The 20882-nt window shown below is 32.4% G+C and overlaps 1 protein-coding gene across 1 annotated transcript; it reads right to left on the bottom strand.

The window, feature by feature from the left end:
* Positions 1-241: 241 nt before the first annotated feature.
* On the bottom strand, positions 242-16396 carry LOC140433129 (myrosinase 1-like). The gene is made up of 9 exons (XM_072521180.1): positions 16320-16396; positions 16030-16115; positions 12960-13160; positions 9427-9819; positions 7780-7874; positions 2613-2909; positions 949-1086; positions 791-894; positions 242-455 (listed from the first exon to the last, which is right to left on the bottom strand). Exons 1-9 carry the CDS (start codon positions 16364-16366, stop codon positions 320-322), a joined length of 1497 nt encoding a protein of 498 aa, XP_072377281.1. The 5' UTR covers positions 16367-16396; the 3' UTR covers positions 242-319.
* Between the last annotated feature and the right edge of the window lie 4486 nt (positions 16397-20882).

Here is a 20882-nt window from a genome sequence, read left to right as displayed (position 1 = left end):
TTTTTTCCCATTTTCCTGTTTCTGTTTTTAATAGTGAGATTGTATTCTAGCCTTTTCACAGATCTACCCTGATTTATTTATGAGAGGCTTATGCAAGTACCAAATTTTCACTGATGATTGTCTGATAGGATCAAAAATGTTTTAAACATTGTAATCTGTTTGGATATTTTTCATTGTAAAAGTTAATCAAAACTGTTTTTGGGCGATTGGGTCTCTTAAACTGAAGCATTAAAAAACAAAATAAGAAAAATAATTTTTATTTTATGTATGTTTAAATAACATAGTTGATTTCAGTGTAATAAATATAAGTAAGTTGTGTTTAATCAGAACATTGAGAATTGTCTTCCATAATGCATCTGGTCGCGTACACATTTTTGAGATACTCAGCAGATTTTCTGGGTGTTCTGGTCCTGTTGGGACTGTTGAAGTCGATGGCAAAGACACCAAACTTTACTCTAAAAATATTATAAGGTAATATAGTCATAAAAATTAATAAATACAAAAAAAAAAAAATAAAATAAAAACACTACCGTTGTTAAATTGACACACATTTAAAAGATATAAATTATTGTATTAACGTATGATTTTAAAATGGTCCTTCGAACATGGATGTCATTTTTTACGTCAGAAACCATAAATTTTCAAGCAATACCAAGAATCGTTACGATTCGACTTGATAATGGTAAGTGCAACCTTGCTGAAATGTCATTAAAACAATGGTTTTTCTTAAAACCAAAATTATTCCAACACTCTAAACAATCCTACTTAAAAACAGATTTAGATAACTTACGAATAGCCGCTTAACCATTCAAAATTGTCCATGAAACTCCAGTAAGTGTAACCAATGAGATTAACCCCTTCATCCAGCGCGTCTCTCAACTTACTAAGATGGCGCTAAAAGTTTAAACAATAAGTTACATGTACGTATCATGAAGTAAGACTTATTACCTTAATATAACTAATACGCTTGTCATCTTCTAATGTTGATCCGTCATCGGGATATCCATTTTCGGTAATAATGATAGGTATATTATTATAAGTCTTGGAAACCCATTTTACAAGTTTGTATATACCTTGAGGGTAAACCTAAAATAAAAACTTTTTAGTAGATAAGGTAACATAAGGTAGGCTAGAGCTGGAATAATAAAATATATTTACAGCATATTCCCTGGTAAAAGGAAATAGGATAGATTTTTTCCAAATACGCATAAAGCACTGTTTGGATATATTATCTAAATTAGATTTAAAATTTTATGGTTTTCTTTAAATTTGTCTTTCTCAATATTATCTAAGGCACATAGACATATAGGTAAAATCGGAGATCAAACTCCATTAAAAGCAACCAAGCAGTGTACCATAAAATATTATATAAAAGTCGATAAACAATCTATAAGTATTTATCAGAGCTTTGTTTTAAAAAAGGACGTGTCTCAAATTTGGTTCAATAGTCTTTCGTAAGTGGAGAGTTTCCAGGAGAAAAAAGAGGAGGAGACCGTAAAGCCAACCTATTCAAGGCTAAAAAAGACATCAGTACATGCCTTTATTCGCAAACTTCTGTGTTCAGAAACACGTTATTGTAGAAGCGAAAGTTCAATCAGTAAATATTTGCTAAGTAATCTAAATATCCAAAAACTGTACACACTATACAGAAATGAATATTCAGCACCGGCAAAAGAATCTTACTTCAGACATATTTTCAACATCGAATACAATTATTTAGGATTTGGCAATCCTAATACAGATATGTGTTCTACATGTCTGCAACTACTAGAACAATCAGTTCAGAGTAGAAAATAAAAGTTCATAGCTTGAGGGCAAAAGCTTTCTATTTGCTGCTCAAAACAAGATTTCGCAAATGTTCGGACAGAGAACACTTTCTCAAAAATTCTAATACTATAGCATCTGCAGTGTATAACCACCTAAACAAGACGCATCCTACCAATATCACTACCATTAGACTGACCTCAGACAGCAGCGAAAGTCAAAATAAAAATTCCACTATAATAATGATTTGTTGCAAATGGTTGGTGGAACATCCTTTTATTAAAACAGTAAAACTGGTATTTCCAGTAACTGGCCACTCCTATCTTTCAGCAGATAGAGTGTTTGGAAACAGCGAAAAGGAATTTCGTAAAATAGTTACAATACTGAGTCCAAATCGGTACATCGATATCATTTCACAGCAGGCAACTGTTGTAAAAGTAGGCTAAAATTTCATCTTGTATGATTTCAAGAAGGAAGCTGAAACAATACTGAAACCTCCCGGACAGTGGGTGGAAAGTACAGTTTGCGCAGTGTAAAAGATTCTATTTAAAATGATCGAAGAGGATCGAAAATTTGTTTTTGTTCTACTTCTTGTTAAATCATGGAAATCATGCACGATGGACGGAGCCAGATCTGATCCTATACACCTGATTTGTAGAAAAAGGTATCAAAAATAGAAGAATGTATGCGTGGGCCAAAAATCTTTGCTGGCAGTTTGTATGTAGTTTTTTTAAAATTATCTACCTGCATCTTATATTTCTAGGTAACAAAATAAAAAATCAAATATAAATATACTTGTTTAAACAAAAAACAACAATAAAAACATTTATTGTTATAAAAAAACTTACTTTAAACATATTGACTATTGTATCCTCCCATTCTGGTGGTTGAAATTGAATCACTTCAGTATCAGCTGACCACGATGCTTCGTTTTTGTGTTCATCTTTATAATGTTCAATAAGTACAGACGTGTAATAGTTAATTCCAAAGTAGTCTGCTGTACCAGCAATATATGCCGATTCTTCGTCAGTAAATCCAGGATGACGGGATCCTGAGTATCCCTGGGTACTACTTCTATTACCAACTTTTTTTTCCATTTCTTGTGGATATGAGCCAAATACGATTGGATGTGCGAACCAGCCAAACTAAAGCATAAATGATTTATGTATGTCTAAAATTTATTAAATAAGATTTTGTTAACATACATTCCTCTAAGGGTTTTATTTTCACTTTTAGGTCTGCTCCTCAACAATGACATATATATCACAAATTTAAAAATCAGATGATTTGTTGCTCTGGATTATAAAAGTGATCTGGTATTTAGGAGATCATGAGTATAACACTAATAATGCTGATGATAAGTAAGGTGCCTTAAGATCATCAAGTATTTGTTAGTCGAAGAAACGACTTTTAGCAAATTTTAATAGATCAGTATTTACTTACAAGATGACAACTTAGTAATGGAACATACTCATTAACAACTACTTTTATAAATGAACCACCAAATCAACAATAATTTTATAGGTTTTATATGCCAAATAGATCACATAACAATTAAATCTAAATAAAGAAGCTGGTTGAAAGATATTGGGACCTTAAGAGAAGTTGATTTAGAGTCATATTCTAGTCAGAGCAAATCTAAGGCTAAAATTAGCTAGAGATAAAAACTACAAAACCAACAGAAGGAGTAAATATAACGACGACGCCATGAAACAAAAGAAAATAAGAAATAAATTTACTGAGAAACTGACAATACACCAAATTGTGCTACAGCAAACTGGAAAGTCAGTCGAAGAGACATGAAAGCATTTTAAAGAAGTAGTGCATTTTAAAATAGTACAACAAACAAGAGGATTTAAAGGAAGAAAAGATATAAATGGATAACTGCAGATACTTCACAACTCATAGAAGAAATAAAGAAAATTAGAGAAGAAATCTTAGAAAAGAAAGAATCAAAAAACAAGAGGTCACTTGAAAGGATACGCAATGTAAAAGGAGACAAAGTAAAGAAACAAGCCAGAAAAGATAAAAGAAACTAAAGAAATGAGTCGCTAGAAATATCAGAAAAAGTAGGGCAAGAAAACAACCTACAAAAACAATACACAATTATACAAAACCTAACAGGAAGAGCACAAAGACAAATACAAGGAATACAGGATAAACAAGAAATCATAAAAAAAATGGGTAGGAAATAACAAAAAGATGGAAGTAATAGTTTAAAGAAATTTATACTTAACATGAAATAAAACAAGTCATATGTAGAAAACAAACACCAGACACTAGAAGTGAATATTGGAAAAATTACAAAGAAAAAAATTGGAAATAATTTTATACTTCTAAAAAATAGCCTTATATTTATTAATTGACTTAATAAAAGCAAATACTGAGTAACCAATAAAAATGTTACATAAATGTTTGAGAAAAATTTAGAATGGCAAAGAATTACCAGAGTAGTAACAGAAGAGACTGTTAATATAGATATCCAAAAAAGTTCATTTAAGTAGATGCAATAATTGGCCAGCAATAACAATACTAAACGCCACATTCAAAGTGTTGGTAAAATCATATTTGAAAGACTGAAGCCGAAACTACATAAGAAACTAAGAAGCAACCAAGCAGAGTTTCGTGCCAAATGCTCTACCAATGATCACATTTTGTAGTTTTAGCATTAACCTGGAACAAACAAATAAATAGGAAAACATTTAGATTTTAGCCTTAGCGAATTGAAAAGGTCTTTAACTGGGTAATATATATATATGGGATATCAAACAAAATCAACTTAATCAAACTTTTTTGTTAGTGAAAAGTAATTGATTATTAAAAATGCATCAGATGGAACTTAATCAAACAGTTAGATCTTGAATAAGCAGCTGATTATCTGCCTCCTCACAACACTGAAATCATATGCAACTGATTTCCATGGTCCCACATACTAACGATGAGTCGCCGAACTGGGCCTAATCCAGAGCGGGGGCTCGGCAATCGAGAAATCAATACATTTCGATGATAAGTCAGTAGAGAGGTTGATTGAGACTATAGCACCACACTATGTTCGGCATAGCTCAGAATTGTTTATCCAAATGTAATTTTGGATATTTGCCAATCTCAAAATCTCAGAGGCTGCGTTCATTTCCGTTACTTACTTGAATCATATACAAATAAAAATTAACAAGTTGACACAGTACTTAAGGCAAAATTTAAAAAAATATTAACCACCTAAACAATAAAATAATGATAAAGGATAAGAAAGTAGAAGACGTTCACATGTTGGGATCAATTACAGAAGGGAGATGAAGGAAAGAAGGAAGGGGGTGTAAAAATTTTTCTTCTTTTGGTGTCTATTCATTTCGAATGATGTTGGCGATCATTCTGGCTATAATTATTTTATTAACTGATGCTTTAAATAGATAAGTTGTTGTTGTGGAGAACCATTTTCTCAGGTTTTTAAATATGATAGTCATCTTCTCCCAATTCATTGCTTTTCGAATACTTGGCCTTGAAGGATTATTTTCAGTAATCTGTATTTAGTTCCATTTCTCATTATGAGTCAGAGATATTCTAATTTTCTCTTTTTAATCGTATACACCACTTCTCTTTTTTCCCCATTCTTTGAAGTAGAATATCGTTTATCTTGTCCGTCCATTATATCCTTGGGATTCTTCTGTATAGCCACATCTCAAAGGCTTCAAGTTTTTTCTCCATCGTTTCAGGGACTATCTAGGACTTAAGTCCGTAGTATAATATCGAGAAGATATAACATCGTAGGAACCTTACATTTATCTTTATATTAAGGTTGTGGCTTTTAAAGAGTTTGACCATGTTGTTGAATGCACTTCTAGCCTTATCTATTCTACATTTTACTTTTTGTGAGTGATACTATTGTTCGTTTACTATTGTTCCAAGATAGGTAAACTGTTTTACTCAGACCACTGGTGTATTCTTGATAAACAGTTGGACGTCTCTAATTTTATTTTTACTGAAGACCATAAATTAGGTTTTTTTAGTTTTTAAAACTTAATTTATGGGTGTAAAAATGACATAAGTTAAAAAGTCGCAACGCGCATTTAATGCTTTAAATAAAATTTGGTAGCGAGTGAAATATTGAACAAAATTTTAATTCTTAATAGCTACATAAAAAGTATACTACTCTATGCAGCAGAAACATGGAATCAGAATGAAACTATAACTTAAAAGATACGAACTTTTGTAAACAAATGTTTAAGAAAAGTTATGAATAACTCGCTTAACATAATAACTATTACAGGACTGTAGAAGAGAACAAGAGGAGTGCACAAAAGGTGGGAGGATAAAGTGGCAACAGACACGCAAAACTTGCTTGACGTGAGAACCTAGAGAAGATCGGCGCTTGATCAGCAAGATTGGAGGCATAGTTTGAAGGAGGCCGAGGCTCGATTTGTACTGTAGCGCCATTGAAGAGAGAGAGAAGAGAACAAAGGAAAATAATATAATCAAGGAAAAAATGGAAACAAGTTGCCCATACTTTGAGGATAAATTAAAAAAACCTATCGATATAAACACTTAAATTCCAACCTGAGGGAAAAAGAAAGAGAGGCAAACCAGACAACAGCTGAAAAATAATTTGAAATAAAAAAACACAAAAAAAATTGGATTTAAATGAAGTGAAGTCAAAAACAGAGAAAAATATAGAAAAGAATGGAAGAAACTACTACAGAATTTATACAGAGAATGAACAAGAAAGTAACTGCGCTAATCCGACCAGCCAGCCATTTTACACCTTTGACCAAGAAACGCACAGGCAACTAATATTCCACAAAAAAGATGGCTCTAGGGAGAAGAGCCCAAGGAAGGCATTATCATCGTAAACGAATATAGCATTTAAGCCTTCCTTCTCTACATATATATGGGAGGACGATTGCTTTTGAAATTACCTTAAGGCTACTACAGTCTTAGCATCATTGTTATGGTGATGGTGCCATCTTCCACCGGATTTTAGCAATCATTAGAAATTTTTTCTGGTTTTACAGAGGTTTTTTTGACCATAATGCTCTTTGTCTGCAACTCGATTTGCTTCTTTTTATTTTACTATCAGTACATAGTAATTGTTTACTCTATTTGATTTTTTCTAACAAGTCTTGTAAGTCATGCAAGGTGCTAGCCATCGGTGTACCGTGTATTATTAATTATTCTCCTATTTACATAGATTACCGTGTTATATGTGGTTCAAGTTTCGTTGAAAATGTACTTGCAGAACATATTAAATAGCAGTGTAAATTCAATGCATTTCTGTTTAAATCGTCTTTAAATTTTTATTTTTGGTCTGTTCAGACAATTAATTATCCATATTTATAGGCGTTCTTATCTTATAAAGCTTTTTTTTATTCTGATTTTCCAATATTTCATTCGATGATCATACTTTACTTTATCAAACGTCTTTTGGTGGACATCCATACCCCTTTGGATTAATATATTGACGGCGAATTGAGTGTCACTAATGTCAACATCTAGTTTTTTATACATTAGCTTGTGGATTAATCGTAGGTAAATACACTTTGAAGATATTAGACAAAACATACTACCAGATAAATTCCAAATAAGGATATCAAAAAAAGAAGTGAAAAGCAGTATAAATTCTTAAAAATAGAAAAACTCTTGGATCAGATATATAGATATATATACAAACACCTATAAATGAATAATATAAAAGTAACAAGTTTTACGAAAAATTGACAAAACTATTTTAATTATGGTTCAATAATAGAGAAATACTATCTGATTAAGAATTTTTTTTAGTATTTAACTTTTCATTCTCTTCAATAATCTTCTTTCTTCTTTCTACCTATCTATAAGTTAAGATCAGTCTGTATATTTTTTTAAATTTGTTTTAAAATCAACATCTAAAGAAACGGTACCTTTATAATTAGACAAGTCAGTTGCAGGTAAAATATACAAAACATAATGCAGCTAAAATATTGTAAATATACAAAACCTGTAACTATAAAAACTGTCAAATATATATTTTGATTGATTGCTTACAGTGAACAGCATAAGCCTATTAGCAGCTTCGATGTCCTCCGGCTTGTCAGTTTTGGGGTCATTCCAAGCAGTAACCAAAGATATTCCTATCAAACCTGTAGTAACAAACTTTGTATAAGTTTAAATTTATATAATAGTTATTTATACACCAAGAGTGTTATTATGATGATTACGTCCAGAGAGTAACATAATCCAGCCAGAGGGCCTTTGACCCCCGAGGAATGGATGTTGCTCGATAAGCATAATCATCCGGTAACACCAGAGGTACATTCAAGATTTTATTTTTCACTTCACATAATATAAAAACTAAAAGTAGGACGTGTTTACTTTTTATTTTACTGCACTTACAGAATATCATGTGCATATTTCGAGTAGGCTATAACAAAAATAGTATTTAAAGTAGTCTATGACAGGAGAGAGAAGGATCTCATGGTTGCGTAACTTAAGGGAATGGTAAGGAGTCACATCAATAGAACTATTCAGAGCGGCAGCATCTAAGATCAGAATAGCCATGAGGATTGCCAACCTTCGTCGCGGAGAAGACACGTAAAGAAAAAAGAAGAAGACAGTTGTTGATATTTTAACGTTTTTTAATTATATTATGTAGTTATCAGTTGCATTTATATTCAGTTGAAAAAGATCTGAGGATGATTTAATAGCTGTACTTGCTCAAAAGGCAGAATTAAAGATCTTCAAAGGTCTACATCACAGACAATCGACAAAATCTACAACGTCAACTACACAGTGAAGACTCAACAAGAGAAGAAGTGTCAAATGCCATCCTAAAACTCAAAGGCATCAGGAATCGATGGGTCTGTTCGGAAATGTATAAAAAAGGTGGTGATCAACTTTTTACAGCAATCCATAAACTAATGGTACTTATATGGCAGAATGAATTGGTACCAGAAGAGAGGCTAAAGGAAATAATATGTCCGTTGCATAAAAAGGGTGACCACTTGGAGTTTAAGAACTATATAGAGGCATTACCCTGTTAGCATCTGCGTATAAAATTTTCGGCAATGCCTTGTTTGCAAGACTTATACATTTTACAAAGGATATTGCTGGTCAATATCAATGCATATTTACTGCTGGAAAGTCAACTACACATCAAACATAAGTACATAGGCAGATTCTAGAAAAGTCACTATAATAGACAGTGTGAAAAGAACTGCATTATATAATGGAATGATAGACTTTGGGATCCCACCTAAGTTAGTTAAGTTGACCCAACTAACAATGCAAAATGTACGCTCATCCGTTAGAATTGAAGGAGAAAACTCTACGTTCTTTGACATTAATAATGGTCTATGACAGGTGGACGCGCTGTCGTGTCTCCTTTGTATTATTGCCTTGGGAAAGACAATCAGACAATTAAATATTACAATGAATGGAACTATTTTCAATAGATCGATACAAATTCTCGCATTCGTTGAGGAGATAGTTAGAGTGGGCAGAAGTATGAGAGACGTGGTGCTTGCGGACGCGACAAGTAAATTAAGACTTGGGATAAACGAAGAAAAAACCAAATATATGTTGGTTTCCAAAAACCCACGAAATATAAACTTATTTCCAATTAAAATTTTGTTTATTTTCGATAACATAATTAGAACTCGACTTTATTAATGTTAAATAAATAAACTATTTTACCTTTTTTCGTTGGGTTGTAGTTCTCCTTATATTTATGAAAGACCTTAGCATGGGCTCTGATAACATTATGAGCACAAAGGTACTCTCCAATCCCGCTAGTTTTTCTTCCAGGCGCCACCACACCAATCCCGTAACCCATAATACACATTAATACGGGCTCATTAAAAGTTGTCCAATACTGCACGTCTTCTCCAAAATTTTTAAAACACACTTCGGCGTATTCCACGTATCGGTCGACTACCCACTCGTTCAACCAACCTCCTATTTCTTCTATCGGTTGTGGGGTATCGAAGTGGAGTAATGTTACAATAGGTATAATGTTATTGGCTTTGAGTTCCTTGAGAAGACTTTTATAATAGTTGATACCTGCTTGGTTTATTTTGTTGATGTATCCTTAAATAAACAAAAAGATGCTTTTACTAGAATTTCAAAAAAATAGGTAAAAGAGAATTTTAATTAATGGGTTAAAAAAAAATGGAAGAGACATTAACATTTTTCTGAAAGAGCAACTTCCTGAAAAAGAGTGTTTGGTAGCACCATAAACAGAAGCAAAAGTAGATGGTCTGAAGCATTGGGGCGGGGTGAAGTAATTCGTATTTACACAAATTAATCCTTCTCACTGCAATGAATTGTATCACCCTAATGTAATTTTTAAGAGGTTGTCAGGCTTGGTTAAACTATGGCTTAGAACAAAAGTAGATAAGGTTAGAATATCCAGTCTCTGGTAAGAGAGAAACATAAAGGAGAATATCTATCTAAAAAAAACCTAATCCATTACTTAACTTATCTATTTCTTTTACAGTTTTTTTCGTATTGAAGACATTTTTTTTTAAATTTATTTTTTACTTCCTTACATTTGCAGTTTGCTGATTGATTTGTTTTTATTAGTTTATTTATTAGTTTATTCTCTTTCCCATTTCCTCTATTTTATTGTAATACTTTTTACTCATCTGAGAAATTTTATTTTTACACAAGTTGTGTTATATTTTGTGTTCTTTTGGTTTAACGTTAAGTGAATTTTTTAATGCTGAAACATGTGATTTTGTGAATAATATCTCAACAAGAACAAATTGTGTTGTTTTTATGAGTATTTACTAAACTTCTTGTTGACCATAACTTCTTGTTGCGGCCTCTACCGGAGCTATAAAAAGCATCTACTCTTGGAAAATAAATAACGCCGTTGGCTTTGTCATCTGGTAATATGGCAACTTACTTTTACAGAATGTGGTTAAGAACACAGACCTTGGCTTTGTACTGCAAGGGTAGGAGATAACTATTTCTACAGCTGCTTTTTTTGGCCTAGTCTCCTACTCGATAAGTTTACTAACTTCCTGGATCGACTAACTGAGAAAAGAAGAACTTTCCCATGCTCTTTTAGCTTGGGCAGCGGATTAGAGTAGTAAGAAAACCAATGCTTGAGATAAAGGGTTACTAGAGATCTTGGTCATACTAGATGTGGTCTTGATTAACAACGCTGATTAACCAACACTTACTAGAAGCCAGTTCTATCGTGGATCTCACTTTCGTCAGCACTTGCCTAGTTAAGGGGAACTGTTTCTGAAAGATGTTGGATATTTACACAGCCAGTGATTATAATCCGGTACTGTTGGCAATCAGCTGATGAAAAGAGTCGTGGAAGCCTCAGATCGTAAAAACGCTCACGCTTCTCAGCGTAACTGGAGATAAAAAAACTCTTCAAATCTGGTGACAGTAAAAAATACGCAGAAATCTAATAAAGTAATCAAAGTAAGCAGAATTCAAAGATACATGGAGCTTATCAATGAGTAGAAGAATGATCTGTAGAGCAGGCTATATAAGATGGACATGATTTACCTGAAAAGCCAGTCAATGTCAACTCCCGCATGATCTCAACTTCTAGAAAGGATCTTGGTTAGGTTGTATCCTTAACAAGACTTTTATTAACCAAGAAAAGAGCTAAAGAATTAGCATCGATCATGTAAGATTAACTAATGAAGGAATGTAATTGAATAGGTAATAATAAAGATTTGAGCCTAGATATAATCTTAAACATCGCTTTAAAAGCAGCTATCACAGAATCACCAGCAATGTTCCTCGTCTATATTATATGCTCCAATGAGGGGTACTATCCCGCAAATATGGAATCATAAAAAACTATTACTTTTTCCACAAGGGAAAAACCCATCACATAAACTATCATCTTATCATCCGTGTGTCCGCTGGATACAGCCAACGACATATTGGAGCAAACAGTCTATTAAAGAATTAAGGTAGCAGTTAAACCCCTCCCTAACAGCAATTAGTATAGTTCTAAGAAAAGGACAGTCTAGAACACTAGATGCGCAGATGAGTACGAAAAAATACAGTCTGGTATCGGCAACTCTAAAGAGGATAGTGACTAGCTACTTCACTAATCGACTTTTAAAGTATGTCATAAAGTCCGGTCCGAGCAATATAAAATTAGTGTAGGAGTACTACAGGGCTCCGAGCTAGGCCTTCTATTGCATGGCCAGACTGAGGAATGGCTAAACGTTTAGCATATACCGATGGCTGTGGTGGTCGTCATAAGGCACCTTGATGTGGATGAATTCAGTCAATTTACAACAAGTGAACCACAAAACTGATGGAAACCTAAACGCTGAGCATTGGAGAATATGAAATAACATTATAACTTTTCCATCGTTACTTGGGACTGATGATTACTGTCTGACTCATGGAGATAGAAAATGTCGTGCTAATGCGTCAGTATTAAGGGCAGCCTTATTACGGCCAATGTCGAATGTAGGTGGCACAAAAACAAAGCAAGAGGACATTACTGACGTCAGCGGTCATGCCAGTATTGACATACAAAATATACATTTAGGTTGATACTCTCGAAACACAGAAATTACACTGGAAGGTCGCAGTATATGTTCTGTGGGCTTTAAGAGTTAAAAGCGTATTCCGCGCAGTATCTAAGGATGCTATATACATCATAGATGGGATGCTATCAATTGGAGTGCAAGTTTAAGAAAAGAAAACTTTTATTGGCGAAGAGATTCAACTACAACTAAATTATGCCTTAATCAGGATAAGTGAACGGCAAACAGCATGCGCCGATAAAAAATGCAGTTGGTGTTTGCAGCAACTATAAGTGAATGTTTGGCTGAATCGCAAACATCGCGAGGTCAACTGTTATCTGACGCAGATATTCTCAGGATATAGACGCTTTCGAGTAAATAAAGAACGAAATTAATCAAAGGAAACAAATATTTTTATAGATATAAATAAAGGAAATTTGAGGTTACATAAAATAAATGATTCATCCTAAAAAAGTATTTACTAATAAACCATAAAAACTGCTGATGCATCAAAACTTTCAGATCAACTCTTTTTCGTTGTTTTTATAAGGGATAAAGTTTATTGCTAACATAACCAAAAAGTTGAGAGCATAAGAATTATGTTATTTATTATTATGAGCAACATACCTAAAATAAAATAAAATAATTGATTTGCTTTCCTTAATTAAACAACCGCTTTTTGCTTCACCTGTATATTATATATCTTCTGCTTACCTGTTGGAAGAATTCTTGCCCACGATATAGAAAATCTATAATGCTTAACTCCTAAATATTTTAATAGGGCTACATCTTCTTTTATTTTATGGTAAGAATCGCAAGCTACGTCGCCTGTGTCGCCATTATATACGGGAGATGGGACTTGGTGAGCAAAATGGTCCCAGTTAGTTTCTCCTTTACCATCTTCATTCCACGCACCTAGAATTTACGATGTAAAAAAGCGTATGAATGAATGAATATTGATTCAAAGGAATTTATTCCTTTATATAAAGGAAAGACACTTATTGTAATAATTGTTTACTCCTGAAAAAAACAAACTAACTCCATAAGGGTATTAATAAAATTGTTTATCAAATTTATGCTACGATAAGATTGATTACAGTTTTTATAGTTTTCAATCTTGTCTCCGATAAAATAAAAATATCAAATATTTAGGTAGGGAAAAGATTAGAAATATTAAAAAAAATTATTCAAGTAATAAAAAAACAGCGAGAAAAACAAAAATGAGAAATTGCACAGTTTGTTATTATGTAGAAGTTACAGGGAAGCCAACATATTGGTCAACTGTTCCTAACAATATTTTAGATCTAACAGATTTTATAACCAAAAATATTTCTATGAGTAATCAATAAATTGAGGATACATGGAGTATGAGCTCATATCATTCTGATAATACAAAAGGAAACTTCATTTAGACTAAATAATAAAAGAACTGATTGGCAAAGTTTTAGATTTTAGCTTGAAAATTTTACTAATCTGTCATATCCACTACGAACAAGAGAACAGTTAGAGTTAAATAATAATTAGACTAAAAGGCAACAATCATATTCAAAAAAAAAAGAAAACTAATTTCGAAAAGACCAAAGCTTACATGTAGATGGTAGCAGTCCAAACCCCGCAGAAAAAAATTATATTCAACAGCAGAGGTAATAAATCAAATAGGAGTCCAACGGATCAAATATGAGCCAATTTGTAATTATCTTAGTAAAATGGCAGGTAATAACAGTACTGATTCATTCTTTTTAAATGCTACAAAACGTCTTTAACCACCAGTACTAAAGAATTCACCTATCAGGAAAAGTAACTGGAGTTGCTCTTGTAATATTAAGCAGAAAGTCATAATTGAACCTACACATATGTTTATTCTACATTTAGGTTAGAATATATTTGTGCGATATGAAAGCAGAAGTTATTATGGGTCTGAAACCTTGCAAACCTCCATCCTAAGCAACATCTGATATACCAATCTTTTTACTATTAACTGTTTCAAAATTATATTAAAAATACTACAAAAGACATTACAGAGAAAAAAAATAATACCAACTCACCAGTTTGGATTCACGGACCTCAACTATTGATAAGGTCCATCAAATAATTGACAAGAAAGACAGAAGAGCCAATAAAAGAGAAAAAATATACTTTACCATTATCCTGGATATTGCACAAGCATTTACCAAGGTATAGTACAAAGGGCTTATGCACAAATTACAATGAACATTACCAATACAATTATCACTGAGATAAAAATAAGCATAATCAATGTCAACCAAGGACTGAATCAATTTTTATTTCTGGGTACCCTCACAATAAGCAATTAGAAAAGTCACACCATCACCATATGTCTGGAGTTGTTCTGAAGAAGTTAACATTACAGGTACAAGGAGCGGGAGGTCGAAAAAGAACATCAACAAGATATGTCAAACATATCACAAAAGAAAACATAGCTCCATTAAACCATTGCTTAAAGGTTGCAGAAGATATGAAAAAATAAAAACAAATCACTCAAAATGATTGATAATTCAAGATGACGTGATGTTCGAATTGGACAACCGATTACGAAGAAGAAGATTTTTTTTATTTAATTAATGGATTTGGATAACTTGATCCATTCAGCCACGATAATGTATTTGACTACTTGAATTTGTTATTGATGTATTGACCTATTGCAATTATTAACAAAATAGTACTTTGCCTAAAAGTAAATTAAAAATAGAATGTAAACATCAATATCACAAGAATCAGTAGATTGACAAAAAACCATACTTTCATTCGTTACATTCAGGGCCCTAATCAACTTAAAGTGAATATTTAGTACCAACAAGGGATTACATATTATAGGGATACTTTTCACGCTAAGGTGCCTTTCATAGGGACTTTATTAAAACACAAGACAGGCAACGGCTAGGAGGTAAATATATTACATAAGGATAGACAAAGAAAACAAAGCTAGATTTATATATTCACATTACACATTCCATCCTAAATTTTGCTTTTAGTCCTTTGTAAATATTCCAAAAAAATTTGGTTAAGCCTAATATTATGATGAGAGATATATACAATAGAAGATTGACACTAAGAAAGAGGTATTTGTTCTTTTATCAGATTTTCCAATAGATACTTAATAGCAGCATCATTCTATATGCACCCGAACATCCAATGATTGATATCGTCATTGTTACCATTAAAATCGCAAAATTTTGTTTCACTTAAATTAAATCTATGAAGATAGGCTTTTACAGTAGCATGATAAACAAGGCATCTAACAAACATTGAATACACTCTTCTATTGCGATGACTACTTGCAGCAAAAGGCGCATTAGGTAAAACTGGGTGAATTTTTGTATAAATGTTACTTCTGACAGAGAAGAAGATATAAATAAAAATTTAGTATTTATTACCATAAAATCAAAAAAATTCAAAAAATTCTTTATAAAAGGCACACATATTTAAAAAAAAGACCATTTCGGTCTACATTACAGAACGTTTGGGGAATAACAAGTCCATCATCACTGTTGTTACCAGTTATACATAGGTGAAGCTACTAAATATGTGGGTGCAAACACTTTAAACGGTATTCATGTATACCTGGTAAGAGTACTAATGATGAACTCTAAAAACGCTATGTAATGTAGCCCAAAAGGGTCTTTTTATCTACAGGAAATCGATTTTCTTTTAAACATAGAAATGGTTTATACTCCTAATTTTTGTAATTTTAACTGTGTTTTTACCTATTTTTCATCTTCAGATGTTCAATGGTAATTTTTAAAACTAAAAAATAATATCTTACCTTCAATTTGATATGCCGCGGTACTCACTCCGAACATAAAATCCTTTGGAAATCGTTTTTTGTTAAGTACAATATCATCACCGGCACTAAAAAATCGATTTATGATTAAGATAAATTATTATAACAAACCAGAGTTAACGCTTAGTTCTCAATTGGTATATCCGACTGAAACACTAATAAAAAATGGAATAGTTTGAGATAAACAATTTAAGGATTAAATAAAATGAATAAAACTAATAGTATCTAGCGAATAAAAATATAAATAAAAATATTAATATTATGATACTTACGCAATGCCAACCAGTAAAGAGGCCAGTAAAATATATTTGAAACCCATGGTTGTACTTAATCAAGTACGAATATTTCGTGCATTTATATAGAAGTTAGTTTAATCGTTTTCTCACAATTGGAAAGATATATTGATCATTAAAATAAAATTTATGCATACAATACAGGGAATAATATGTAATAATAATTTTTTGTTCAATTTATTACATTGTATCGGTTGATTTATTAAAAAAATTCATATTGTTATCGCTGTTTATTGTATTTTTGTTAGAACTTTTATAGAAATTGGCACATTTTGTCTTTGTTTGCTTTATTCCAAAAATTAGATATTTTTTGACATCCTGGATGTGTCCTACAAAAATAAGAATATTACCTCATTGATTGAACCGATGTTGAGTTCTGGTCTTTATTCTCGTCTTTATTTCTCGTCGTCTAATTCCATCGAGTTTCGGGGAATAGGTCTTGCAAAAACGTTTTTCTTAGCTATATCCAGAAGTCCTGTCCACTTTAGGCATCAAATTTTTATTGTGATACCTACATATTATAATACGACTTCAGGTTTATTGACACTAATCTTTTTCTGATTATTTTTCTTTCTAATATTAATAAGAACTACCAATAATTCCAAATCCTGTTAGAGATAGATTAAATTAACAATTAGAGCGCCTTCAAGAGCAACAAACAGGATATAGAAGAAGAATGGCAGACGATACAGACAGCCATGTCGGAAGCAAATAAAAGTGTATAGAAACAGAGCATATAAAAAGACGGCAAGACTGGTTCGATAAATAATGTAGGAATGCTTTGGCAAGAAGAAACAGGGCCAAACTACAAAGAGATAAAGAAAATACACAAAATACGATTAAAAACTATGTGGCAAGAAGCAGGGAAGTGAAAAGAATTTGAAGAAAAAATGGAAGAGAGAACAGCTAGAAAAACGATTTAAAAACATATAGAAGAAGCATATATAAACAAAGAGGCAAAGAATTTTTACCAAGAAATTAAGAAATCCAGAGAAACTAAGAAAAATTATCCACAGTATTGCAGAAACAAAGGAGGCTTATTTCTGGGTGAAAAAACAGAACAATTAAATAGATGGGCGGAATATTTCAAATATTCAAAGATCTATTTAATACAGACCAACAAGAGAAACTTGAGGGAAATGAGAATTGGCAAGAAGATGAAGATGGTTCATGCGAGGAACCAAGATTCAATAAAGTCAAGGAAATAAAAAAAGACCTAAAAAATATCAAAACTGCAGAAGAAAGTAATATCCCAGTTGGGATTTTTAGGGAAGGTGGCCAAAGATTAAAGGAGAGAATATTTCACTTGGCACTAATAATTTGGTAAAAGGAAGATATGGGAAAACAATGGAAAAGCGCTCTTGTTTGTACTATCTATAAAAAAAGAGACAAAATGAAGTGCGAAAACTATAGAGGTATAGCAGTAGTCTATAAAATACATTATTAGGAAAAGATTAATAAAATGATAACATAGTGATTGGAGAATACCAGGGAGATTTTAGACTAGAAAGAACTACTGATTAAATAACTATGTTAAAATTAATACAAAATAATAGCTACGAACAAAACTTAGGATATGCTATTTATCGATTTTAAATAAGCATATAATTCCCTAAATCGAACGATGCTTTATGAGGGTATGAGAACATTAAAAATACCAGAAAAGCTTATAAGGCTAGTAAGAATGACGCTTAGGAACACTATAAATAGGGTACCAATAAAATGAAGGAAGCTTTTCAAGACAGTTCACAGTAGAGGTTTAAAACAAAGAGATCCGGAAACGAATTTATTCAATCTAGTGTTAGAACAAATGGTAAAAAGATTCACATTACACAGACTTTTCCCCTGATATTCGTCGGAGTATTGTAATCTTCGTTATTTCTAGTAGTCGTCGCGTTTTAGATGTGTCTTTTCTTCGCCGTGTATGTTAATATAGGTCTAATTGCTGCTTTATAGATTCTTGTTTTTGTGTCTTGTCTTAGGTGTTTGTTCTTCCTGATTGTATCATTACGAGATCCCGCCGTTTTACTTGCTTTTAAGTTTTGTTGTCGTACTTCTTCTTCAACATCTCTGTAACTAGTTATATCTATTCCCAGATATCTAAACCTTGCTTTCTGCTTTACTACTTTCCCCTCAATTTCGATTTTACATCGTAGTGGGTATTTAGATGTATTTATGTATGTATTTCTTGGTTGTTGTTTTGAAAATGTGTGTTAATCTTTGGAGCTCGTCTTCTCTGTCTGGCAATTAATACGGCGTCGTCTACATAACATAATATTTGGATTTCTTTGTTCCCCATTCTGTAACCATGACCTTTACGTACTGCTTATATTATTTCGTCCATTAATATATTAAAGAGAAGTGGGCTTAACAAATCATTCTGCCTGACTCCGCTTTGTACTGGTATATACTGTGTTAGTTTTCCATTTATCTTTGTCTTTATTTGATTATGGAAGTAAATATTTTCGATGGTTTGTAAAATATTGACTGGTATGTTTCTTTTATATAGTAGATGTAAGATGTCTTCGACTTGGATAGCCTTTTCTGTAATTTGTCTTACAAGTACATATACTTGTATTACAAGTACCAATTTGTCTTACAAGAAGTACAAATACGGCGTCTACGCAGAATCTTCCGGATATAAATCATTGTTGTTCATCTGATATTGTAGCATTTTATTTTGAAGTCCCCTCGTATATGTGTTAATTGAAATCCCCTTATATATGCATTATAATAACGAAAAATTTTTCCAATGTTTCTTAGTTCGTAACCTTCAATTTAAAACCAATATAATCTTTCGTTCTTTTTAGGTCGCCGCCGTCGATAATAAATTCTTCGATATTTCTTTGTTCAAACCGCCCAATATTGCGTTTTCAAATTAATTTACGTCTTAATTTCCGTTGTGTTTAGTTTATACCCTAAGTGCTTTGTTTGTCTAACTTATGCGAGCAATTTTTAAAGATAATTTCGTCACTTTCGTTGGAGCCGCGGTGAAGAGCGGTGATCTCCAGTGGTCCAGCGTCATGTCCAAATTCACGTTGAATTTGTAGTTTTCTGTTTTTGTCCCTGTTTAGGAAAATCTTCGTCTTACGTTATGGAAATCAATTTTAGTAGCAGTTAATCGTCTAATTCCACCTGTTCCGGTTGTTTAAGAGGCAGAGTCATAAGTTTTGTGCTCAGTGCCGGCTTCGGCCTCAAATGGTCGATCCAATTTGCAGTGTGAGATCCAGTCCCTTTTGTTCGTGCGTTCGTGTCCAGGATTCAACTCCAGTTTCCAACCTCAGGAAACATTTTTTTGTATAAATTTAAAGTAAAGCAGACATTTTTTTAAAAAAGTAATAATTGCTTTCATACAAAAAAGAATTTGTAATATTTAAAGTAGTAAATTTTATGGTTTGACTTTAGCTGTCAATTTATTTATTCAGTTTTGTTTTAAATTTAATGTTAATTTATGACAGTCCGTTTTAGCATTTTTGATTTGTTTTGTTTTTTTTTTTTAAGAAAGGTTAACTTTCATGTAAATTTTGTAAGTTTTTGTAGTATCTCCAACTCCTGGAAATTGTAAACAGATGATACATGTAAGTTTTTTTTGTATTTTTGTATTTTGCAGCTATTGTTATAATATTTTGTATTGTATTTTTTGAGCATTCTTGTGTTCTCTATGTTTTGTAACTGTTTGTGGTGACACAAAAATAAATGTTAAATTTTGTTTCTTAACATTTGTTTATTTTTTTTAACTAACCCTTTTATTTGAATTTCCATTTGGAAAAGATATGTTTTTTTATGTTTAATAATTATATCTCCAGTTACAACTAGCTGGTTGTAATAGGTATAATTAGGCACCTCAAGTGGCGCCCTATATTAAATTTCTTGAGGTGTTTCCGGTTTATTTTCATTCTGTTTGTCCAAAGAGATTTATGACCCTTTAGTTCATTTTCTGTAGTTGCCCCAATCCAAACCCCCTTGATATTTACTTATCCATGACCCCAGCTCTCCAACTAACCCCTGAGTGCCCGTTCGCACAAGTAGCGTTTATTTTGCTTACCCTATCTTCGCCCCAAGAATTTCTATCTCCCATCTTCTACCCCTAATAGTAATACCCCTATGGTAGGCAAAATACTATAGTTACAATATAGTTGTTAGTTTATTGACTTTTTGATTAGGACTTTTGTGGTAAGCTCAAGTGCTGTGTTCAGTAGATTTATACCTTTATAATTGTTGGGGTCTTCTTTATCTCATTTCTTGAACATTGGTATCATTTTGCTGTTTGGTCCACGCAAATTGAACGCAAAGAAAACAATCTAAAACCGGCTTTGTACTAGATACCGTAGGTGAACTGTTAAAAGGTTATGTCAATGACTTAGCTTTATTAACACAAATAATCCACAACCACAAACACAAGTAATCAAATCCACACCAACCCATAAGCTGTATCTGTTGACTGACATTTTACCACAATACCATCGCCGACTAAATCTACATAACTATATTGAAGATGAACCAAAAGTTGACTGCGGTTCAGAAAATCTCCCTTAAAAACCG

Source organism: Diabrotica undecimpunctata, chromosome 2 (genome assembly GCF_040954645.1).
Source record: "Diabrotica undecimpunctata isolate CICGRU chromosome 2, icDiaUnde3, whole genome shotgun sequence".
Classification (NCBI taxonomy): Eukaryota; Metazoa; Arthropoda; class Insecta; order Coleoptera; family Chrysomelidae; genus Diabrotica; species Diabrotica undecimpunctata.
Note: the sequence above shows the minus strand (reverse complement) of the source record. Positions and strands in the feature narration are given on the sequence as shown.

Coding starts and splice junctions, on each gene's coding strand:
- LOC140433129 (XM_072521180.1), bottom strand. CDS start 16,366: ATGGGTTTCAAATATATTTTACTGGCCTCTTTACTGGTTGGCATTGC. Junction 16,116..16,319: donor TCTTTACTGGTTGGCATTGC/GTAAGTATCATA, acceptor TCGATTTTTTAG/TGCCGGTGATGATATTGTAC. Junction 2,910..7,779: donor ATAGGCTTATGCTGTTCACT/GTAAGCAATCAA, acceptor TTTATGCTTTAG/TTTGGCTGGTTCGCACATCC.